Source organism: Mirounga leonina, unplaced genomic scaffold (genome assembly GCF_011800145.1).
Source record: "Mirounga leonina isolate KUSES-001 unplaced genomic scaffold, KU_Mleo_1.0 Mir_115, whole genome shotgun sequence".
Classification (NCBI taxonomy): Eukaryota; Metazoa; Chordata; class Mammalia; order Carnivora; family Phocidae; genus Mirounga; species Mirounga leonina.
Window position 1 is genome coordinate 88,971,262 of NW_023270268.1, and position 25,880 is coordinate 88,997,141.

The 25,880-nt window shown below is 39.8% G+C and overlaps 1 protein-coding gene across 2 annotated transcripts in view; it reads left to right on the plus strand.

Annotated features, from left to right (window-relative positions):
• Positions 1-25,601, plus strand: part of HSPBAP1 (HSPB1 associated protein 1) — a 60,737-nt gene extending 35,136 nt beyond the window's left edge. For both annotated transcript variants that reach the window (XM_035000019.1, XM_035000018.1), the window contains exons 4-8: positions 7,502-7,638; positions 11,800-11,971; positions 14,898-14,981; positions 24,745-24,855; positions 24,983-25,601. In XM_035000019.1, coding sequence (XP_034855910.1) covers positions 7,502-7,638; positions 11,800-11,971; positions 14,898-14,981; positions 24,745-24,855; positions 24,983-25,522 — 1,044 coding nt within the window. In that variant the 3' untranslated portion in view covers positions 25,523-25,601. The remainder of the gene's footprint in view (positions 1-7,501; positions 7,639-11,799; positions 11,972-14,897; positions 14,982-24,744; positions 24,856-24,982) is intronic.
• Positions 25,602-25,880: the final 279 nt, after the last annotated feature.

Sequence of the window (25,880 nt, forward strand, 5' to 3'; positions counted from 1 at the left end):
CTCAGGCAGCCATAGGTCTGGCAGTTTCAAGGGAAGGTCCTATGGCCAGATGCCTGGGGCAAGATGATTGATGGTCATTTTATTTCATGGTTAAATCCATAGGTTAGCAATCTGCCATACTTCTCACTGGAGCAGAGGAAGGGAAAGGAGCAAAGTTCAGATCTCTCTCTCAAGTCCTAATGCATTATTAGTTCCTTGTTGAGGGGTCAAGACTGAGAAGGGTAAAAGCCAAATTTCAACCATTCTTGACCTCTTAATTTATTGTACCATCGTGTGATAGTGATAGAAACTGCCTGTGGCGTTTTTGTTGTTGTTGTTATTTATGTTGTTGTTTCAGGTTGATATCTCCAACTAGACTGTAAAGTTTTCCAATACAGATAATAGAGATGTTTATGTCTTATAGCTCTTTGAGTCTCCATCCTTGATTAGCATATCCCATGTTACCAGTCAGTATTTGTTGATTCAAGTACATGTGGTGTGGTCATGATTCTCAACTCTCTCAGCTCTTGCATTCCCTTTATGATTCTGAAATACAACTTGTAGATGGTATAGTTACCTACACATGTAATTTTTAAAAATTGCTTAAAAATGCCTTACCTATGACATAAAGGAACATTTTAAAGGAAGTAATTTAAAATAAAACAACATATATTTTGGTGTGTTAATGCTTATTGACTACACTAGAAGACATAATGAAGTAGTCAAATCAGGTATGTGATTAAGTAGACCACCTCTAAAACCATATGCCATCTTTTCGAACAGATACCACATTCCATTTACTCCAGAAACCAGGGCCAACCCTGATGCACCCTGTGGTCTGCGATGCTCCTTTTCTGATATTGCAGACTGTGAGGGAGCCTGGTAAGTTCTAGGTGAGGCTGTACCAAATGACTGTTGTCAGTGCTGTGTGTTAGAATTGTTTAGACTTGGGACTGGCTTGGGATGACCAAGGAATCCCAGGACCATACCTACCAGATCTATATTTGCCCAAGAAAAAAAAATTCCAGAGTAAAACAGAGTAATAAGTGTGCCAGCCAGAAAGAAAACAAAAAAATACCAAAGGTCAGGATAGATAAAAGCGGAAACTAGATTTAAGCTCTGGTATGTGCTGTGGACCCAGCCAGTTGCTGGAGCTAGTGAGGTATGTAAGTAGTGAAAAGACAGAAGATGACTATAAAATGTGAGTGGTTATTCATTCTACAAACGCCTGTTTTCCAGGTACTGTGCTAGGCTAGAGAGTCGCAGACAGCCCTGGCCCCCTTTCCTCAGGGAGCTCATATTCTAATGGAGAAGACAGACAAATGCATCTAACCAGTAATGGCCAGTTGTCCTAAGTGTTATGAAGTAAACAAAAATGGGCCCAAATCAAGAACAACAGGAGAGGGACTTACTTTACATAGGGTAAGTTGGGAAGCTTTCTCTAAGGAGATGATATTTAAGCTGATTCCTAAGAAATGAGAAGCTAGCTATGTGAAAGGAGGGTCAGGAGCTTTCTAAGCAGAGTGAATAGCATATGCAAAGCCTTTGAAGAAGGGAAAATGTGCCTTTTTGGTGGGGGCGGGGGGGGAGAAGAAGAAGGCCATTATGACTGAAGCCTGGCCGATGAGATGCAGAGGGTTAGAAGGTGTCAGAAAGGTGAGAGGGGCCTGGTCATACAGGCCCACAGTTGAGGGCATTTGGACCTAATTCTAAGTTCAAAGCAAGGGAGTGACAGGTCTTAACATTTTAAAAAGATTGCTTTTGTTGTGGTAAGGAGAATGGGTCAGAGGCAAAAAGAGTCAAAGTTCTTTGGGAGGGAGAGACCAAGAGAGAATGATGAGTTGCATAAGGGGGAATAGAAGCATTTAAAGAAGTGACATTTACATTGGGTCTTCAAAGAGAAATATGAACTGGGGTGTGGGAGAGCTGCAAGAAGACCAGTCGGGCAGAGGGAACAGCAGGAGTAAAGGCAGGGGGAGGTGTGTGTGGTCCATACCAGGAAAGCTGTAGAGGTGGTGTGGTAGGGGTCTCCCTCCAGACCCTGCGTCCCCTTCACTGTTCTGTGGGTAATTACCTTCACACATAATTTTTAAAAACAATTAAACTGCCCTGCTATAAAATACAGGGGAAGTTAAGCAGAAATATGTGATTTAATGTGTAATTAATCAAGCGTGACTATACTGGAAGTCATAACGAACTAATCAGATGCTTGTACTTACAAGGAAAAGGTTCAATTTTGAAGAATTAAGATAAAATTCCATAGAATATTTCCAAAATTGTATATTTCACATTTTGAAATGAGGCTAAGTGAGTATATTTGTATCTATAGGTGTAGAGTCACCACTATGAGATAATAGAAGCACAGACTGATACTGGTGTATATACTGCTGACCCAAACGCAGTGAGTTTCAGTGCTGTTGGTGGTCTGGTTTTCAAAATGGGTAACAACTCCTGGTAAAGCTGCAAAAACACAAGTACAATCCTCCCTTGACTTATTTAGTAATTATGTTTCGGGAAAACTCAGTATGTATTAAAAACATGCCAAAGATCCTTTGATGATATTTGAAATGGAGTTGGAGTCCTACTCTCAGAGAATTAAAATCAAATTTTTTAGTGGTATGAAAACTGTGCAAGATACAGAACCTTTCTTCGTTGTGTTGAGCTCATCCCTGACCTCTATCCACTGAGTACCAGTAGCACCCTCCTTCCACTTGTTATGACAGACAGGAATCTGTGCGTGTTTTGTAACAGTACTGTCAAAAGGACAGTTATATCCCTTAGTTTCCACATATAAAAATGGGTAAAATGGATATATCTACCGTCAATCTCATAAGGATTAAAGGAGATAATACACATAAAATGTTAGTATTGGGGTCTGGTCTACTATAAGAATCCAGTAACCAGATGGTGGTAACTTGTTAGCAATTGAAAATATGGGTCTAGTCATAAAGGGGAGAGACTCTGTTAGGACTCAAGATAAGGCTTGGGAGTCATGTAGACAAGTTGATTTAAACATTGTAAAATGCCAGACAGAAACGAAATAAGATTCAGTTTAAGAGGGATAAATGTAGGATCCCATGGCTTTTTCCTACAATCTATTAATAAGTCAAGGCTGAAGAGATAATGGCTAGTATGGCTAGACCACAGTTCATAAGAAAAAGGCAGGCAAGCCAAGATTAGCCATGGTATAATTCAGTTGCTTAAACTGTCTGATGGTACATGAATGGTATAATGTCCGGGTCATGGAATGCTGCAGTCCCATAGACAGGGTTTCATGTAGGCTGTGCCTAGGGTTGGGGAGTCAGGCTTAAGAGAGCTGTTGACAAAGGTAGTTGAGAAGACAGCAACTGGAGGGAAAAGTTAATGCTACTGAGTTTAGGTGTAAAAAAAAGAAAAGGCATGACAGTTTTTCAGATAATTTAAAGACAGCAATTTTTGGCAGAAGAGAAAGTAAACTTGTCTGTAGAAAGCAAATCTACAACCTTCTTCTGTGAGTTACACGAAAGCAAATATTTTGTAGTAAGCAGTTAAAAAAATTCAACCAAATAAATTCGAAGACCTGATTGGCTTTATTATGAGACTGACGCGCTGCCTACTGCGCTAAGGAGGCACCTCTGATTGGCTTTATTAAACAAATCAGGCAGCGTCCCATCTAGCAAGTAGAGGAGAGCTACAAAATGGAAGGTTTTTATAGGGAGAAGGCTGGGGCAAGAAGTTATTAGCAAAGGTAAAGAAAGGATTGATTCAGGTAAGATCACCTTCCCTTGGTGGAAAGGGCATGGGGTTTTATCAAGCATATTACCTCAGCTTCCTTTGGGTGTGGGGGTGGGGATGGAGAAGGAGATGGCCCATGTGACAGATTACCTCATTGGTGCTGACCAGAAAATTCCTGACCCACTAATTAAGACTGTTTCTGGGAGAGGTTGAACTGCAATTAAGTTAAATATTAAGCCCTAGTTTGGTGACATGGCCTAGCATAAGTGACTCCATCCTTGCTCTGCAGTTTTCTTTTTAACACAGTCAGCCAGACACTTGATTGTTCTTTTCAGCGATGGTGTCAAATAGAATTTTATGGATATAGATGATTTCTAGACTTTTCCAACTGTTGAGGTGGGTGTGGGAATAGACTCTAGGGTAGATCACCCCACCAATCACCTTTATTAATTTCACTGTTCCCAGCAAGACTCAAGGTAGATTCCTTCTGCGCCCACTTTGATTTCAGACATTTGACTGTCTATAGGTAGCTAAACACAATTGGCAAGAAAGCCTCAACTCTCAAGAGTCTGGGCGTGGGGTGAGTAGGGGCACAAAATATGTACACTAAATGCTATTTTCTGACAAATTTCCTTTTTTTCAGCCTTTGGTTTTCCTAACCAATTTGCAGCTGAATTTAGGTGGTTTAGGTCACCCTGATCTAATCATTCCAAAATAATTTTTCCTTTTTTGTCTTTACTGTCAGGAAAGCTTCTTGCCAGTTTCTCATATAACCCTATCCCCCATAGGAAAATCTTCCTTCTGTGATTCTTTCAAAAGCAGTGCTCTAGAACAGAGTTTCTCACAGGGGTCAGTCCATTGACTCCCTCAGTTTATGTGAAATTGTGTATATGTGTGCATTTCTCTGAGGAGAGGGGTGTTGGCACTCATTAGATTCCTAAAGGAGTATAAGAATCACTTACACAAGCCTCTTCTTTGGTAAGGCAAATCTCTTTTGCTTCTACATTTCATTCAGCTGCCTTTAGTTAAATTCCAAACTGAGGTGTGGTAGATTGTTCAACAAGGGCCAGAATTAATTGGAAGCCTCTTCTAGGTTCCCTGCTTGGACCAAGAGCCTTTCATTAGTGATTGTAGAGCACCTTCTGCTCACTTCTGTCAGAGCACTTGCCACATGATGTGAGTTGATTTATGGGACCATCTTCTGTTATTAGATTTGAAGGGTAGCCCTGTGTTGTGTTAGTTTTTGTATTCCGAACACGGAGCATCATACCAAGACCAGAACCATTTACCCATAATAAGCCAACATTCTTCTTTCTGTCCCAAGCAACAAATGTTTGAAGCACTTACTCTGAGCCAGGTATTATGTTAGGCATTGGGAATACAGAGGTAAGCTCCCTCCATGGAGCTTACGGACATACCCAGAGGGACATGATCTTTGCCGCTCCTTGGAGCAGCTGTGTGTGAGCCATGTGCAGATGCATTTACAATAGCACTGACCTTACAAAAAGTCCCCCTTTGTAACAGACATTAGTTTTATGCACATAGTCCACGACTTTCAATACTCAAAACAAAAATGAAAATGCTTTTTCTAGTCTTCCTCAAAACCACCCATTAAATGTCTCTCCAAAATCCTTTCTCTTTGACTACAGCTGTGAATGGTTTGTCTCTAAAAATAGAGAATGTAGATGGAAGATACTGATAAAAGAAGGGTCAGCATTTATGCCCAGGTTCTGCACATAGAAGTGTTTTTTGTTTTGTTTTATTTCTTAAAACTCAATAGGAAAAATTCATGATTTAAAAAAACAAATAGGGGTGCCTGGGTGGCTCAGTTGGTTAAGTGTCTGCCTTCTGCTCAGGTCATGATCCCAGGGTCCTGGGATGGAGCCCCGCATCAGCACGGAGTCAGCTTCTCCCTCTACCCCTCCCCACCCCCCCCCACTCATGTTCTCTCTCTCTCAAATGAATAAAATCCTTTAAAAAAAAAAAAAAAAGAAAAGAAATAGAGGGGCCCGTGGCTGGCTTAGTCAGAGGAGCAATGACTCTTGATCTCGGGGTCATGAGTTCAAGCCCCACATTGGGTGTTGTAGATATTACTTAAAGAAATAAAACTTAAAGGGGCGCCTGGGTGGCTCAGATGGTTGAGCGTCTGCCTTTGGCTCGGGTCATGATCCCAGGGTCCTGGGATCGAGTCCCGCATCGGGCTCTCTGCTCCTTGGGAGCCTGCTTCTCCCTCTGCCTCTCTCTCTGTGTCTCTCATGAATAAATAAATAAAATCTTAAAAAAAAAAAAAAAAAGAAAGAAAACTTAAAGAAAAAAAACAGAAATAGAGGCAAACCTCTGTGTCTGGTTCACTAGTATGTTCTTTTTCTTTTCTAGCTTATACATACTATAATTTATGGATTTGAGTTTATGTCACACTACATTTATAGTTTTCCAATTTTTATTTAAAAGCAGGAAGCCTGGGCACCTGGGTGGCTCTGTCGGTTAAGCATCTGCCTTCAGCTCAGGTCATGATCCCAGGGTCCTGGGATCGAGCCCTATATTGGGCTCCTTGTTCAGCATGGAGTCTGCTTCTCCCTCTCCCACTGCCCCTCCCCCTCCCCCTGCTCATGCTCACTCACTTTCTTTCTCTCTCTCAAATGAATAAATAAAATCTTAAAAAAGAAAAACAGGAAGCCCCTTATTCTAAACTAAACAAGAGCAGAACAGTTTGTTGAAAAAGCAAGAGGCTTTGCTGCTACCCCCTGGTCCCTAAGGGGATGCCAGGGATCCTGGTTTGAGAACTGCTGGACTAGATGGTATTTATGGGTCAGTAGTTGACTAGGGCATGATTTGTCCACAGAACCAGGCATAAGGAGAGCCAAGTCAAGAGCGCTGTGCTGTCTCTGTTTTAAAGTTCATTTCACTTAAGGAGTTCATGACTTTGGGGAGCATAGCAAAAGTCACGTATGGATATGTATTTCAGTACTGTATGTATGCAGTCCCTACCTGGAGGCTCTGATTTAGTAGGTGTGAAATAAGACTCCAGCATCTGTAGTTTTAAATGACTCCATTAACTTAGGAGAAGGCTTTTTTAATGTCACTAGAGTGTAAAAAGTTAATGCACTAGTTATACCTAGAAATATCTGCACTGCTTAGAGAAAATATGGCTTTCTGGCTTCCTGAGTTGAGCTTCAGAGACATTTTTATTTTTATATTTTCTTATAGCTTTTTAGGTTTTTATTTTAATTCTAGTTAGTTGACATACAGTATAATATTAGTTTCAAGTGTACAATATAGTGGTTCAGTAATACCATATATCATGGATGCTCATGCAAGTGCATTCCTTAATGAGTTACATTTTAACTTTTAGAATACATGACATAACATTCTACTCCTCTCATTGGAGACGTTTTAAAAAACTTCTGTTTCCATTTCACTATGGTTCCTGCTACCTGAGTGAAACACTCTTCCTCTAGATATATGCATAATTACGTCTGTTGTTTATTTTCTCCCTCCAACCTCTAAAATGTAAGCTTCGCTTGGGTGGACATATTTGTCTTTCTTATTCACTGATTCATCACAAGCTTCTAGAACCAGTCAGTAAATATTTGTTGAATAACTACTAATAGTGAGGTACGTCAGGTATGTTATTGGTTTAAAAGATTTCTTGGATTGCTCTGGAAGCCTAACTTCCTCCATCTATAGCATTTTCTATAAAAGAGTATTCCAACTACCGAAAAGCAGATGTGCAAATGAAAATGTGTAACCTTACCATACAGCATATTTGGTTGGTTCTTGACAGACTGTAACTTTATTTTCAAAACAGGATGTGATATGGTCTGACTTCGGGTTTCCTGGAAGAAATGGACGGGAAAGTACATTGTGGATCGGCTCCATGGGGGCCCATACGCCCTGTCATCTGGACTCCTATGGTTGCAACTTAGTATTCCAGGTACAAGGAAGGTAATGCACAGGTGCATGCATGAGAGAGAGAGAGAGAAAGTGTGTGTGTGTGTGTGTGTGTTGCACAGGAAGAGCAATGAGGATCAGGCAGGTGGCCCCCAAGGTTTAGTCCCAGCTCTACCCTGTCAGCCTGCCTCATGACCAAGACCAATCTGTTAACCTCTGGTTCGATTTCCTCCTTTTTGAAGTAAGGGGAATAGTTCAAATGATGGTTTCCACATGTGTCTCTCACTCATGATCAGGATTACCTTCAGAAACTTGATCGTAGAGCTCCAGGATTCCACTCCCAGTTCAGCTAGACAGTTGTCTGCTTAGCTGTGTTATGTAAGAGTCTGCATTTGTAGTTTTCAAAATTCTGTTTAAAAGCAGGAAGACCCTTTCTTCAAATCTAAATAAACAAGAGTGGAGCAGTTTGTTGGAAGAAAGAGGCTTTGCTGCTACCTTCAGGCCCCTGAGGAGATGCCAGGGGTCTGGTTTGGGAACCACTGAATGAGATGGTATTTATGGCCCCTTTCAAGTCTAAATTTCAGTCTGTGTCTACATGTAGACACAATGCAGTATTTTATTACTTTAGGTAAGTTCTTCTCCATCTGTCTGTGGACCCTAAGATATATAAGGGTAGGTCAGGAAATACTTTGATAGTCCCTGGTTCCAGGATTTCCATGAGAGTTTACATGTTTCTTTTAGTTGGAGGATGTACTCAGAATGTTATATGTATAGCCTTCTTTTCTTCCAGTTAGTGATGCTTGAGTCTCCTTTCCTGGCCTTTTGGAACATTTATAGGACAGTACAGAGGGAAAAGCAGAAATGGCCATTTCCTAGTTCTCAGACCCTTTAGACATGACAAGGATTATGAGTGGATCCAAAAGAAACAGTGAGTAAGCATGTGAATAGATTTCACATGTGAAGTATTTTGAAAACTATAAAATGGTATAAGACAGTCCACTTCTGGATTCATTAAGTCCTTATTAAAGGGTCTAGGACGTTTCAGGTGCATTATTACGTGTTGTGGATGCCACAGTGAATCAAGTGTCCATGGTCCTTGCCCTTAGGGAGTTAATAGTCTGAATCTTAAACTTGGTAAGAGAGGTATCCTTGTAAGCAGCTGTTTTCCATGTGTTCTGAATTGGGCAAGAAATTCAGTTGGGAAAACATTACCAAAAAATACCTGGGTTCTTTCTGTGACATAAAATTAATATAGCTTTATTTTAACTTTGTAATAGAGCATATTTTCTGGTCTCATAAAGCTCTGGAATAGTAAAATACCTATTCAGTAAATACTCATGGAGTAGGTACCATGTGTTAGAGTAGGAATGGAGGTGAATGAGTAGGACATGTCTCTGCCCTGAGAGAGTTTATAGTTAGAGTCCAGGCAAGCCCACAGGCAGTGTGATAGAAGGCAGAATGAGCATGCTCTTGAGGAAGGTTTCATAGAGCTGTGGAACTGAAAAGTAGGAGAGATACCATTTCTGCTAGAAAGATTAAGAAAGATTACAGAGAGGAGCTGCCATTTGTGATGGGCTTTGAAGGATGGGTGAAGGATGGGTCCCAAGACATGGGTGGGAGGAGCAGAGGGACCAGCATGAGCAGAGCCCTAGGAAAGCATGTGGTGTATAGAGAAGGAACCCTGTGAATGGTCCAGTGTAAGTTGTGCATTGCAAACAAAGGCATTAGGCAGGAAAGAGAGGTTGGAGCCAGAAGTTTACTTTCAGGCAAATAACCTCTTACTCTCTTTCAGCATGCAGGACAGTGAAATGTTTTTTGATTAGGGGATGACATGGTGATTGACCACCTTTTCTGATTAATAAAAGAAGGATGCATATGCAGTTGACCCTTGAGTAATGAGGGGATTAGGGGTACTGACCCCCGCACAGTTGAAAGTCTGCATATAACGTTTGGCTCTGTAAAAACTTAACCACTAATAGCCTACTGTTGACTGGAAGCCTTACCAAGAACATAAATAGTTGATTAACACATATTTTGTATGTTATATGTATTATATACTATATTCTTACAGTAAAGTAAGCAAGAGATTCCTAGGTAGCGTAGTCGGTTGAGCGTCTGACTCTTAGTTTTGGCTTGGGTCATGGTCTCAGGGTCGTGGAATCCAGCCCTGCATCAGACTCAGTGCTCAGCCTGGAGTCTGCTTGAGATTCTTTCCCTCTCCCTCTCCTTTTGCCCCTCCCCCTGCTCACATGCCCACTCACTCACTCTCTCAAATAAATAAATAAAATCCTAAAAAAATAAAGTAAGCTAGAGAAAAGAAAATGTTATTAAGAAAATCATAAGGAAGAGAAAATACATTGACAGTACTGTACCGTATTGGAAAAAACATCTGCACATACGTGGACCCGTGCCGTTCAAACCCCATGTTGTTGAAGGGTCGACTGTATGTTACATTTTAAGTGGAGCAAAACAAATTGTATGGGATTGTTATCTTAATGGCTATTCCTGTAGGAATGCAGCCATGAGGCAGAGGTAGGAGCTGGCACCTGAAGAGGTCAGGCGCTCTGTGACCTAGTTCTGGGTCTACCACTAATCACTAACTAGTCCAGTGAATGACACTGAACCAGCACTGGGTCCCTTTTCCCCTACTTTGAAAGTAAAATTAGACTGATGATCTCTTAAGAGTTCTTCCAGCTCTGACATTCTAAACATAGTAAATGCCAAGAATTCTCCCAAACTTGTCATAGCTACGGTGGAATGGAGCAGCTCTATCTCTAAGGCAAAATAAGACTTTAGTATCTACTTCTTAGTTTGAAAATAGCAGCCAGCTGAAAGGCACATAGTGGTCCCACTGTAACTGCAAGGGGTCACTAGAGAGCTTTAAGCTTTCCTCAGAACTAGTTCTCTCCCTCTCCCTGCCCCTGCCCCTGTCCCTCTCTCTCTCTCTCTGCTTCCCCATTGTGTATTTTTGTCTATGTGTCTTCCTTTTTCAAACACTTCTCCCTTCTTTGCCTCAGATGTCCCCCCTCTATTGACTTGAAGTTTGGGTGTGTTCTGGTGTCTTGTGATTTAAGATTTATCATCTCCATTTTTCAAAGTTTTAAGTGACTGAAACATTTTATAGTTTTCTCTTTTTGAAAATTCGATTATACCACTTTTTAGTTGGGTGGCATCATTTGTGCATTTCTCTTGCTTATGGATTGACTTAACACAGGTTTGACTTAAGGAATTTACAACCCAAACTGGGAGAAGTCTGGAAACTATTTGGTGGATAGCAGTATGGGTGGCTTCTCTGCAGAAGATAAGAATCCAGATATTTGAAAGGGAGGGATTATTCAGGTATCTCTAGAATCAGGGACAGCATCGACTTAGGAGGAGGTAGACTTTGATTTGAGATAAGAAAGAATGATCTGAAGGGGCACCTGCACCCCAGTGTTTATAGCAGCAGTGTCTACAATAGCCAAACTATGGAAGGAGCCCAGATGTCCATCGACAGTTGAATGGATAAAGATGTGGTATATATATACAATGGAATACTACTTAGCCATCAAAGAAAATGAAATCTTGCCATTTGCAATGATGTGGATGAAACTAGAGGATATTATGGTAAGCGAAATAAGTCAATCAGAGAAAGACAGTTATCATATGATCTCTCTGATATGTGGAATTTAAGAAACAAAACAGAGGATCATAGGGGAAGAAGGGAAAAATAAAATAAAACTAAATTAGAGAGGGAGACAAACTGTAAGAGACTCTTAACCATAGGAAACAAACAGGGTTTCTGGAGGGGAGGTGGGTGGGGGGTTGGGGTAACTGGGTGATGGGCATTAAGGAGGGCATGTGATGTTAATGAGCACTGGATGTTATATGCAACAGATGAAGAACTGTACTCTACATTAGAAACTAATGATACACTATATGTTAACTAATTGAATTTAAATAAAGTAAGTTAAAAAAAAAAAAAAAGAAAGAATGATCTTAGAAACTAGATCCTGTCCCAGCTTCAGGGCATCAGGAGATATCCACTGGCTGCTGCCTTATCTCCACCAGGTGTCTGCATAGGAGATTCCACTACTGAGAGATGAGCCAGGTGACCACTGAGATTGCTCCTATATTCCTTTATGGGTTGAATGAAAATGAAGACTTAGCTGCTGCCTTCTTAGATGTTTTATCTCAAGTTCAGAGTACTAACTTGTATCTTATTTTTTTAATTAGGAAAAGATGGCATCTCTTTCCTCCCGAAGACACTCCTTTCCTTTATCCAACAAGAATCCCTTATGAAGAATCTAGTGTGTTCAGTAAAATCAATGTTGTCAATCCTGATTTAAAACGTTTTCCTCAGTTCTGCAAAGCTCGAAGACATATGGTTACACTAAACCCAGGACAGGTAATGGGCGCCTTAAAACATTGATGACCTGTCAGTGCGTGCCCCAGCTATAAATTTTCATGTCCTTATACCACACGCCTCCCCACGAATACAAATGAGAGTGATTTTCTTCCCTGCTGCTCTCTGCTATTAGAAGGCTTCAGACGCAAACTTCTCAGCTTCACAGGTCATGGAACTATGGGAAGAGGGAATATAGCTCTTTCTACTGGTGAAGAGGAGAATGACTTTGGAGGAAAACAAGAACTCACAGTCATTTTTTTTTTTAAAGATTTTACTTATTTATTTGAGAGAGAGTGCTAGAGAGCATGAGCCGGTGTGGGGGAGCGGCAGGGGGAGGGAGACAAGCAGACTCCCCACTGAGCAGGGAGCCCAGACATGGCCAGATCCCAGGACCCTGAAATCATGACCTGAGCCAAAGACAGACATTTAACTGACTAAGCCACCCAGGTGCCCCACACAGTCAATTTTTAGTAAGGTTAAGAGAAAGTGTCAAGGCATGGGTATTTGAGCACCTCTGGAACATCTGTTTGCAATTAGTATCTTTTCAACTATACTAGAACCCAGACACGTAAATGCAGGTGGGAATGCATCTAGGTGGTGGGACAACAAAGGCAGAATGAACTGAGAATGTTTTGCGTTAAGCAAGCGTGGATGTTCCTTTTATAAAGGATTGTCTCTGAAACATTTCCAGCTGTCCAGTGGAGAAAATCACCTCTACAACATTGGCATTTGCTGTCTGATATTTTATTAACGATATGAAAGTTTTTCTTAGTCTCTTAAGGAGATTTTATTCCCTCAATCATTCCTCTCCCCCTGCCTGTTTTCCTTCCCTTTTACTGGCCCTTTTCTTGCTTCCTTCACATGTGAGTGCTCCAACTCAAATAATTTAACTTGAGCAACTTGCTTCAACCTGTTAGCTGTCACTCCCCAGGCACCTGTCCCCCAGCCTCTGACAAGCCCTCATCTATTTTATATCTCTATAGATTTACCTAATTCGAACATTTCACTCACGATCAGTCGTACAAGTGGCCTTCTGTGTCTGCCTTCTTTCACATACCGTAATGCTGCAGAATGTTATCAGGACTCCATTCCTTTTTATGGCTGAATGTATTTCATTGTTACGCATATACATTTTGCTTATCCATTCATCAGTTGATAGGCATTTGGGTTGTTTCCACTTTTTGGCTATTATGAAGAATGTTGCCATAGATGGTGGGGTACCAGTTTTTGAGTGAAGGTAGTTTTTCAGTTCCCTTGGTTATATACCTAGGAGTGAAATTGCTGGGTCCTGTGGTAACTCTCTGTTTAACTTTTTGAGGAATTGTCCAGCTGCTTTCCATAGCAGCTATGCCATTTTACATTCCCACGAAGGAATGTGTGAAGGTTCTGATTTCTTTACCTCCTCACCAACACTTGTTATTTTCCATTATTCCTACTATTATCATAGCCATTCTAGTGGGTGTGACATGCTTGGTAATTCATTTTTTCTTCTATTTTAATAGCCAGATTTGAATATGTGGTTCTGTCTGTTGTATCACTGTTCCTTACATCCTGCTCGTTCTTTAATCTACCAACAACTGGCTCCCTCTCTTACCACTGTACTAAAAGTATAATCTGATGGAACATATATGAACTCCTAATGACTAAATGCAGTAGCCCTTCTTAGGGCTCAGTTCTCCTAAAAGGTGCTCTATTCCCAACTCCTAGCTCCCCCTTGCTCATAGCAAGTGCCACCCATTTTCTAAATCTGAGGCCCCAAAGCTTTGGATCATCCCATCTGCTCTGCTCAAACTTCCATAGGTACTAATCTCATACTGAGTCTGGACAATTGCAATCCTTCTTGACTCTGGCTGTTGGCTTTTGTTTATTATACCTTCCTGTTTAGATCTTAACATTTAATAGTTGGACCACTATAAGGATCTCCTATCCTTCCCAGACTCTCCCATAATGTTGCTATTTTAACCATCCCCTTACTAAAAATTTCTTAGTGGGGCACCTGGGTCATTCAGTCAGTTAAGCATCTGACTCTTGATTTCAGCTCAGGTCGTGAGCTCAGGGTTGTGAGATTGAGCCCTGCATCAGGCTTCACGCTGAGCATGGAGCCTGCTTAAGAGTCTCTCTCTCCCTCTCCCTCTGCCCCCCCCCACTCCCTCTCAAAAAAAAAAAAAAAATTCTTAGCAACTCCTTAATGCTTACAGAATAAAATGCAGATTCTTTATTCTGAATTCAGGGCCCTCCACTGGCCCTAACCAACTCTCCCACCTTATCTCCCATTGCCCCATCTGCAACAGTAAGACCTACCTACTTGCTGTCCCTCAGCAGTCCCACCGCCCTTGCTGGCACTACGTCTCCCTCCTGGCATGTCCTCATTCTTTGCTCTGTCTACATTCTCTCCTAACCCTGGGTCAGACCACACTTCATCCATACCAGGCTTCCCCTGCCCTCCCTGGTTCATGCCTGTGTCTCCCACTTCTGAGGTTCCCTAGCACCAGTGTCTGCTCCTTTGAGTCACCACTTACCCAGTGCCCCCTCTCTATGTACTGTTTCTTCATTGGCTCGATTTTACACCATGAGAAGACAAACTACTTCCTCTGGTTTTACCTGTGCCCTTTCTCAGAATGCATACAACTGTTTTTCAGTGGAAAGGAGGAAAAATTAGAATCTCAGAGTCCTTTACTAAGATTTAGATGCAGGCAGAGCAGGTCCAGGATTAAGGAGAGTAGAAGTTGGAGAAGCTGGTGATATCCTTTGTGGAACATGTGAACTTGTTGGATAAAAAGAAAGGGATTATGAGTTTGTTTGTTTTTTTTTTCTTGTTTCTGTTTCCAACGGCAATATTGCTATAAATTCATATGTATTCCTAGCATTTTCGATTAGAGTCCAACGTGCTATTCTTGTGCTAACTTACTTCTTGTTTGCTTTTCAGGTTCTTCTTGTTCCCAGACACTGGTGGCATTACGTAGAATCCATTGATCCTGTCACTGTCAGTATAAACTCATGGATTGAGCTGGTACTTTTTTTTTTTTTTAATAAATGTAATCCCTGCTTTTAAGATACATATAGCCTGTCTATAAAACTTGTGATTAATTTTAACCAATACTCCAGTACTACTTTGGTTTGATATGTTATAATTTATGTATTCAGTACTCTGTTAATGGGTGTTTAGGTTGGAATTAGGATTTTCAGTGATGCACCATTCTCTTTCCTTTAAGGGCACACCATGGGCCCTGATGTTGGTGTGCAGGGTCTTCTCCCTTAGCTGGTATTGTTAAGAGAACGGTGTCGGGCCTGTCTGGATCTGCTGTGTATGTCCCACGTTGCCAGTCCTGTCCACGCCCAGATAGGCTGGAGATTAACTGCTTCTTGGTTCAGGGCCCTTATTACTAATTGCACAATTCTCAGTCCTGCCTTCTACCTCTTCTCAAAGTAGAGTCTTTGCTAGAATTTTATCATTTCATTTCTGCCAGGAAATGAAGGAGGCCTTTTCCCTGCAATATGCTGTTTAATCCCGGTTGCCTGCTCTACTTGACAACTAACATGGCTGCCCAGTGAGGTTCAACCCGGGCTTTCATGGCACCTGTGCCTCTTCAACCAGAGGCTTTGATGGCAGAGGTTTTGATGGCATCTCTGCTGTCCTGTACACAAAGCCTGATTGCATCTCTCCTCTCCCTTTGGCTGCTGCTTCCTCCCCTCGGGCTTTCCTTACCCTTTGGTAACGGGGAGGGCTTTGGCATGGGTGGACCATCAGGGAGACTGTAACAGGAAGCTGCACTATCTGGGCTTCAAGAAGACGTGTCGCCCTTGGGGATTAGGTGAGCGGTATGGCGGGAGATCAGTGGACTCAGTTACTCAGTTAGTTACTTAGCTACTGGTAGCATGCTGAATTGTAGTTGGAGCAAATGTCAAGATACAGTCCAGTCCCAGTCCAAAGTCAGTTCTACAGTAGTCCTGATGGTGCTTCGCTTCTCAAGGTAGCTCTTCTCATTGTTACACAGCGGAGCTATCACCTGCCTGCTTGTAACTGTACCCATTATTTCTGAAACTATACCCAATTTTTTTTTTTTTTTTAAATATTTGACGATACCTTCCATGTGTCCCTTTAAACTTTTCTTTCCCGGGCTCAAAACTTCTGGTTTCTTTCTTTTTTTTTTTTTTTTAAGATTTTATTTATTTGACAGAGAGAGACACAGTGAGAGAGGGAACATAAGCAGGGGGAGTGGGAGAGGGAGAAGCAGGCTTCCCGCCGAGCAGGGAGCCCGATGCGGGGCTCGATCCCAGGACCCTGGGATCATGACCTGAGCCGAAGGCAGACGCTTAATGCCTGAGCCACCCAGGCGCCCCACCTCTGGTTTCTTTAATGATGTTTTTTTATATGACTTTTTTTTTCAGACTCTTCACCATCTTGATCATAAACTTTGGAACTATGTAGGTTTAAGTTATAGGTCTGTGCCTTTGTTAGCTGTCAAACCTGGATGGTCAGTTCATCTCATCAAGCCTAAGTCTCCTTGCTTGCAGAATAGGGATTATAACTGCACCCACTCCAGTGGTATATCATCTAGTGCCTGGCACATAAGAAATGTTTAAAGGCAGAAACTGCTAATGAGGAGGAAGAACTATTATGTCAAGAGTAGCCCTCTTGTATCATATGATCTCACTGATATGAGGAATTCTTTTTTTTTTTTTTTTTAAAGATTTTATTTGACAGAGAGAGACAGCGAGAGAGGGAACACAAGCAGGGGGAGTGGGAGAGGGAGAAGCAGGCTTCCCACAGAGCAGGGAGCCCGATGCGGGGCTCGATCCCAGGACTCTGGGATCATGACCTGAGCCGAAGGCAGACGCTCAACGACTGAGCCACCCAGGCGCCCGATATGAGGAATTCTTAATCTCAGGAAACAAACTGAGGGTTGCTGGAGTGGTGGTGGGTGGGAGGGATGGGGTGTCTGGGTGATAGACATTGGGGAGGGTATGTGCTATGGTGAGCGCAGTGAATTGTGTAAGACTGATGAATTGCAGACCTGTACCTCTGAAACAAATAATACATTATATGTTAAAAAAAAAGAAGAAGAAGAAGAAGAAGATAGTAGGCAGGGAAAAATGAAGGGGGGGAGCTCGGAGGGGGAGACAAACCATGAAAGACTGTGGACTCTGAGAAACAAACTGAGGGTTCTAGAGGGGAGGGGGGTGGGGGGATGGGTTAGCCTGGTGATGGGTATTAAAGAGGGCACGTTCTGCATGGAGCACTGGGTGTTATACTCAAACAATGAATCATGGAACACTCCATCAAAAAAAAAAATTAAAAAAAAAAAGAGTAGCCCTCTTAATGTATAAATACCAGGAGGCCTCAGTTCATGGAATATAAGGTTTCTACCTGACATGATTTAGGTCCTCAATTTCTTCAGTGCTGCTTAGAATATTGCATTAGCTTTTTTAGGAACCTTATCTTGCTTTGGTTTATACTCAGCTTGAGAATATCCCTGCTTTTTTCCACATGGTCAGCTGCCGCGTCAGGTTGCCCTCCATTGTGAAGCTGTAAAGCTGGTCCTTGAAACCCACATCCCACACTTCACAGTCCCCTCTCTTGGCTTTCATCATGTTCATTGGGGTGAGCATTCCAGCTTGCCAAGGTCATTTTGAATTTGATTCTCTTCTGTGTTTTTAGTAAACTCCTTCAAGCGGGCCTGTGCCCTTTTGATATGTCCTCATTTGTCTTGGAATGTATCCTTGCTTTCTAATACAAGATGATACCCCAGGATTGCCTTGGACTTTCCCTGCTTCCAACTTGGAGGTTGATAATTTCTGCAGGTGGTCATGGTTCCTTTTAGTGGGGAAGGGTATTTAGAAACTGAGATTGGGGCTCTAAGGCTGTTGTTCATTGCTATTGGCGTGTTGCTGTTTCCAGATCTATAAATGATAAAGCTAGAATGTGATATAGATAGATAGATAGATAGATAGATAGATAGATAGATAGACATGGATATATTTATAATTCTAATTCAAGGTTAATATTATAGGTTTTTTCCTTATTTGTTTCTGTATTTTTATTTTTATTTTATTATTATTATTATTATTTTTAAAGATTTTATTTATTTACTTGACAGAGAGAGACACAGTGAGAGAGGGAACACAAGCAAGGGGAGTGGGAGAGAGAGAAGCAGGGAGCCCAATGCGGGGCTCGATCCCAGGACCCTGGGATCATGACCTGAACCGAAGGCAGATGCTTAACGACTGAACCACCCAGGCACCCCTTATTATTTTTATTTTTATCTCTTCTCTTACACTGAAAATCAGGATCAATCCTAACAGTAACATCTACTTATTTGCTATATTCTCCTATATATATATGTATGTATATAGGAGAATATAGCAATATATAAATATTTAAATATTTAATATTAATTATTTTTTTAAAAATTCATTTTCTTTAAATAAATAAAATTTATCTATTTGTAAAAATTAATTATTTAATTATTAATATTAATTAGTAATTAATATTAAATATTATAAATAAATATGTATATATTTTTTGGAGGGGAGGGCAGAGAGAGAGAATCTTAAGCAGGCTCCATGCCCAGGGCAGAGCCTGACACGGGGCTCAATCTCACAACCCTGAGATAATGACCTGAGCCGAAATCAAGAGTTGGACACTTAACTGACTGAGCCACCCATGTGCCCCACCCATATATTTTTTAAGATGTCAAATTTACAATTCCAGAATTCCAATATTATTATTACTAATCATAAAACTTGCAAATAAAGTTTAAGATTTCTTTGTGATCCTTTTTATCATTAGACTATATCCCACTGAGGGGCTACAAAGTACTGTGTTCAGAAATCATTGTGAAGGGATTCTTTTCACTTGTGGTTATGTTACTAATTTTAGGTAGGTTTGTTTGTTTTAGTTTGTTTTCAGCATTAGGATTTACTTTTTTTCCTATTTTGACTTCATTTAATATTTTGAACATGTAAAACATTTAACTTGTTAAAATGATATTAAAAGTCTCCTTTATATAGAGAAGTCTCCTTTTCATCTCTGTCTCCTCCACTCCATCCCTCTCCCCCCCAACCCCCCCCCCCCGACCCCCTACCACCCCACCACAGGGCTCTGTTTTTATTCATTTAGTTTGTCACTCTAGTGTGTCTTCTTTGTAAACATATATGTAAATAATTAAGTAAATAAATAAAGATATTTGTGTATGACCTTATATGTGAATAAGTATAAACTTTTATGTATTTGTTTCATATGCTTATTCATACATAGTCATTCATATTTCCTCTCCTTTCTTACACAGAAAGTAATAAACTACTGTTCTGCACCCTTTCTTCACATTACAATACTATTCTGAATTTGACAAATAATAGTACAGAGAAATTTTCACTTTCTTTCCAACAGCTGTGTAGTATCCCACTATATGGGTACTCCATCCTTTATTCCCTGGTTCCCATGTGGATGGATATTGCGTTATTTCTAATCTTTTGTAATTAGAAATAATGCCAGTGAATAATGTTGTGCATATGTTGTTCTGTATTTGCTGGAAGAGTGTCTTTGGGGAAGGTCTTAAAAGTGAGTTCGCTTTAATTTTGTTAGGCTTTGCCAAATTCCACTTCACAGTGATTGTGCCATTTTGCATTTCCATCAGTAGCATATGAGTGTGCTTCTTTCCTCCATAGCCTCATCACCAGGATGTATTGTTGAACTTTTTAGCTTCTGATTTTTGAATCATAGCTAGAAAAACCTTTCCCTCTTCCAGGTCATAAAGGAATTCACCAATGTTTTCTTTTAGTTTGGATTGTTTCATTTTTTTACATTTGGGTCTCTCATCCATTTAGAGGTTTTTACTAGTGTATGGTGTAAGGTTGAGATCTATTTTTATTTTTACCAAATGACAATAGAATTGTCAGGGACATCATTTATTTTAAAGTCTGTCTTTTCTGTGGTGATTTGAAATACTACCTTAATCATATACTAGATATCTATGTGTACTTGGGGTCTGTTTCTTCCACTGGCCTTTCTTCACATTCTTTCAATACTTCCACCCTGTTTTATTTAGAGAGGTCTTATAGAATGTTTTTAGTATCTGTAGGGCCAGAAACCTTTTCTTTTCCTGGCTCTTCTTGAATTGGTTTTGTTGTTGTTGGGTTTTTTTTGTATGAGCTTTAGAATCAATTCGTCTAGCTTCAGGGAAAAAAAGATTGATATTTTTTATTCCATTTATATTAAATTTTATATGAGCTGTATGGTGTTGAATTGTCCTATCCAGCAATGAGATACCTTTCTTTTCATCCAAGTCTAGTTGTCTTTGTTTCAGGAGTGTTTTAAAGTTTTCCTCACATTGGATTTGCACATTTCTTTTAAACGTTTATTCCTGGGCATTTCATCTTTTTTGGCTGCTGTGGTTAAGTGAGGTGGGTCTTCTCTTCCATTATATCATCTGAGTGGATATTGTTTGTATATATGAAGGCTATTGATTTTTGTGTTAATTTGAATTATTTTTTTGAGTGTTGTGATTTTTTTATTGACTTTTCTTGGGTTTTCAGATTTCTCTCAGATTATCTGAAAATTAAGATACTTTTACCTCTTCCTTTCCAATTTGTTTTCCTCTGTCTTATTTTCCTTTGTCTAATTACATTGGCTAATACGTCTAGATCAATAATAAATAATAATGGAGATAGTGGGCATCCTTGTCTTTTTCTGATTTTAGAGAGAAATCTCTAGTGATTTTTCTTTTTTTTTTTAAGATTTTATTTATTTATTTGACAGAGAGATAGAGAGCACAAGTAGGCAGAGTGGCAGGCAGAGGGAGAGAAGGAGAAGCAGGCTCTCCGCTGAGCAGGGAGCCCGACATGGGGCTCTATCCCAGGACCCTGGGATCATGACCTGAGGCAAAGGCAGCCGCTTAACTGACTGAGCCACCCAGGCGCCCTCTAGTGATTTTTCTTTAAGTGAAATGCTGGATTTGTGAGTGAACTGTATATATATTTTATCATGTTAAGTATCTGTCAATTCATTACTTTTTTTGTTTTTTATCCAGAAAAGGTGTTAAATTTTATTGAATACCTTTTAAGCATTGATGGAGATGATCATATATAATATTCCTCTTTAGTAAATATCTGGGATTTGAGTAAATTAAATCAATGGATTTCCTAGAATTGATTGAACCATCCTTAATTTCTGGAACAAATCCCACTTGGTTGTGATGTATTATTTCTTAATGTACTATAGAATACCACTTGTTCATACTTTATTTAGATTTTAATTTACCTGGCCTCAAGAGTCTGAAAGCCTTCACTATGGTCTTTTTAGAAGCTTGTTTTATGCCATTTTTTTCAGCTGTCTCTCACAGAATTTTCCAAAGGATTGGTGTCATTGAGTAAAAACAAGCTATGAGGTAGTACTTACAAATTTGGTACCTAAGGACTTGATGCTGACTTAAAGTGGATGATCGCCAAATCAGGACTCTCGTTCCTTCTTTAACTTCTGCATACGTCACAGTTTAAAGACCATTCATTCTTCCTTGGAAAACTGGAATGCGGACTAGGAGCTGAGTAATTATATCTTCCTCTGTCATGTGTTGCTTTTATCCTTGTCTCTTCAAGCACTGAACCATAATTTTTTCTTGTTGCCAAATTTAACTCCAAAACCCCTTAGGTTTTAAAACCTACCATATTTGGGGCACCTGGATGGCTCAGTCATTAAGCGTCTGCCTTCGGGTCAGGTCATGGTCCCAGAGTCCTGGGATTGAGCCCTGTGTCAGGCTCCCTGCTCAGCGGGAAGCCTGCTTCTCCCTCTCCCACTCCCCCTGCTTGTGTTCCCTCTCTTGCTGTGTCTCTCTCTGTCAGATAAATAAAATCTTAAAAAATAAAAATAAAAATAAAACCTACCATATTCAATACAATAACTCAATGTAAATCCTGACTCTGGTATTCTTGTCACAAGTCACATGGATTTGGGGAAAAAGTAGAAATTCTAGTTCCTGTTCAGGTGACAATATTCATCTCTTCTCTGTTTCTCTGTTCCAGAGGATAAAGTATATTCTCAATTCTTCTCAATTGTGCCTTTTTAAATCTTTTTCTTTTAGTATTCCTCCTTATTCTTTTAGTACTGAAATATGTTTATTTTATTGGTATTTTTTCCAAACTTAAGAAATTTTTTTTGTTAATTTTTAAAGGCTTTCCTCTTGCTCTAGTAATTTTTCCATTATTACGTCTTTCATTTTATTTATACCTATAAAATAATGTATATGTAACATATTTGTAGTAGTATAATTTTGCTCATCCCCCCCCCCCACTCCTTTCTGGATGAAGGGGAGTGGGAGGTACAGCCTTCCGGTTATGGAATGAATAAGTCACAGGGATGAAAGGTACAGCATAGGGAATATAGTCAGTGGTATTGCAGGAATGTTGTGTGGTGACAGATGGGAGCTAAGCTTGTGAGCACAGCATAGTGTATAGAGCTGTTGAATCCTGATGTCGTACACCTGAAACAAATGTGACATTGTGCATTGATTATACTTCAATTAAAAAAAATTTCTTAGAGGTTTTGAGAGCTTCTAGGAATTTTACTTCTTTAAAATTTTACTAGCTTTAAACAGATGCAGCTTTTTAAAAGCCTGTTAAGAAGAAAATGGACTAGAACAGAACTATTTTAAGATCCCAAATAAATGCATTTGAATACTCTGTGGAAAAACAATAAAGTGTACAGTTCAGAAATTATATGTATATCCAGGAATTATGCAATCATACTATAATCAATTTTAGAACACTTTCATCAACCTAAAAAAAAAACCCCTTATATATGAGTAGTTGCTCCCCCATTTTCCTCTGTAGCCATAGGCAATCACCAACCTATTTTCTGTCTCTGTAGATTTGCCAGTTCTGGAATCATAGACTATGTGGCCAGCATCCTTCACTCAGCATTATATGTTTTCAGGATTCAGCTATTATAGCATATATCAGTACTTGATTCCTTTTTATGGCTGAATAATATTCCATTGAATGGCTATACCACATTTTGTTTATCTACTCATCAGCTGGACATGTGGGTTGTGTCTACTTTTTGCAATTATGAATAATGCTATTATTAACATTCATGTACAAGTTTTTATGTGAACATATGTTTTCATTTTCTCACGTGTTCATCTAGGAGTGGAATTTCTGGATCCTATGGTATAATAATGGATCATAAAGACAGGCCAGTAGGCTGGAAACTCAGACAAGAGTTGAAGTTGCAGTGTGGAGTCTGAAATCTGTAGGATGGCTGGCAGACTAGAAACTCACTCACTCAGGACTTCTATTAGAATCTTTAGGTAGAATCCCTTCTTCTGTAGGAAACCTTCATTTTTGCTTTTAAGGCCTTCACCTGAGGTCCACCTACATTATGGAGGATAATCTCCTTTACTTAAAGTCAACTGATTGTAAAGGTTAATCACATCTACAAAGTGTTTTCACAGCAACATTTAGACTAGGGTTTGACCAAACAACTAACCTAACCAAGTTAACTAATAAAATTAACCATCACATATGGCAACTCTGTGTTTAGCCTTTTGAAGAATTGCCAGGCTGTTTCCAAAGCCATTTACATTCTCACCAGCAATGTGTGAATATTCTGACTTCTCCACATCCTCACGAACACTTTTATTATCTGTCTTTTTTATGATAGCCATACTGGTGTGAAGTGGTGTCTGATCATGGGGATTTCATTCATTTTCACTGTGGTATGATATTCTCTTGTATTAATGTATAATGTACCCCAATTTATTGGTTCTTTGTTGATGGATGATTGAGTTGTTTCCAGTTTTTTGCTTTTATAAATAGAATATTCTTATACACATGTGCAAGAGTTTCTCTAAAGAATATGTATTTCTCTGGGAGTAGAATTGCTGGTCTGTAGGATGTACAGTACTCAAGTTTACAAGATAACGCCAACATGTTTTCCAAATGGCTGTACCAGTTTGCACTCCGACCATCAGTGAGTCTGTCAATGCACATTTCTCTACCACTTGGAATTATCAGACTCTCTTTTGCCAATTTCATCAGTTTCTCGATTTGCAGTTCTCTGATTATTCATGAGGTTAAGCATAATTTCATATTTATTAGTCATGTGATTGCTCTTTTTTTGAAATGCATGTCTTCATGTCTTTTGCCCATTTTTAAAAATTGGGTTGTTTGTCTTATTGATGTGTGTAGATTCTTTATATATCCTGGACATTAACCTTGTATCAGTTTTATGTGTTACAAACATCTGGTTTGGTTTTTTCCTTTTGTTGCCTTTTGATGAACAGAAGTTGATTTTCATGTAATTTATTATTAATGCTCTAGTTTATACTTATTGTATCTTTAAAAAAACATGTTTGGATTTTTAGCCATTTCATTCTTTTGGCCAAGCATGTTTATTATAATTTTTCTTCCATTCCTAAATTAGCTTATCAAATTCTATAGGTATTACTCCTCTGTATGTTGTGCTTTTTAAAAAAAATTTTAAACATGTCAACAAATGGAAAAGATTGGAAGAAACACCACAAGGTAGCTCATACTTAAGGCCTATGTCTTACAGACAGGATAAAATTTAAATGTGGTTGGTGAAATATTCATCTCTTCTAGTTGAGAGGTGATAGTGAATATGTAAAAGTTGTGGTCTTCCAATAATATATTCATTCCTTCTCTAACAAAGCTTGTATTAATAAGAGAACAGGACACACAATAGAGACTCTACTCTGTTTTAAGCCATGAGACATAGCGACAAATGAAAACAATGTGCTTTTTTAATCTTGACTCAGGAAGAGGACCACCAAGCCCGGGTAGAAGAGGCAATCACACGCATGCTTGTGTGTGCCCTGAAGACTGCAGAGGATCCACACAATACCAGAGCTTGGTTAAACCCAACCGAGGTAGGCCACTTCTGGTGTTCATCATGGCAGTTAGTTTCCTGTGATCAATCAACCCTGGCTGGAACATTCGTTTTCTAACTTATATAAGTGCATATATCCATTCTAAAGAGTTTTTCTTTCTCCTTAGGTTGAGGAAACATCCCATGAAGTCAATTGTCGCTACTTAAATAGAGCCGTTTCTGCCCTTTTTGATCATTACAGAACATCTAAGGTAGTAGAAATCCAAGCACTGAGAACAAATAGAGAGGACATGAAAAAGGAGGGATCAGATGTGCACAATCACATGGAGGTGGGACAAACAGGTGGCCAGGACTTACTCTTGGGAACGGGAAAACAGGAGGCAGCAAGTCCCTTTGGCCCTGATCTGATTCCTGTAATACTGGGTTCTGAAGAACTACCCTCAGAGAGAGGAGGCATATTTGAAGGTGATGGTAAAGACTTTGTTGGCGAAGGTGGAGAACACTCTGGAAAATTGCATTGTACCAAGAGGCAACGAATGATGAGTAAAAGTGAGGATGCAGTTGTGGAACAAATCTCTTCAAATAGTAGTATGGCTCCTTCTCAAACATTCATTTCTACAGATGACTTGCTAGACTGCTTGGTGAATCCACAAGTAACTAGGATAGTGGCACAACTTCTGATACAAGGAAGAAGTTTGTGGTTCTAAGGAAATTACTTTTAAAATAATACTTTAAAAATATTTTTTGAGTAGTATGATTGTTAAATAAAAGATGGCAGAGCAAAAAGTTAATTTGCACATGCTTGTAAATGCACTTGTTCTTACCTAAATGTGTTTCAGTTTCTTGCTACCTTCATTCATGAACATTACTCTTTGGCCAAACTGGCTCTTTCTTAGTTGTTAGGCCTTCTTTCTTCAGTGACTTTGCCTTTCCTCTCCCATCTGATCCTTTCAGCCTATCTCAAATGTAAGCCCCAGGTGTTCTCAACAGAAAGTAATCTCTTCAGCAGTCTCAGGCAGAGGTCGGCCTGACAGTGTGGCCTGCAAAGCTGGAAATACTATCTAT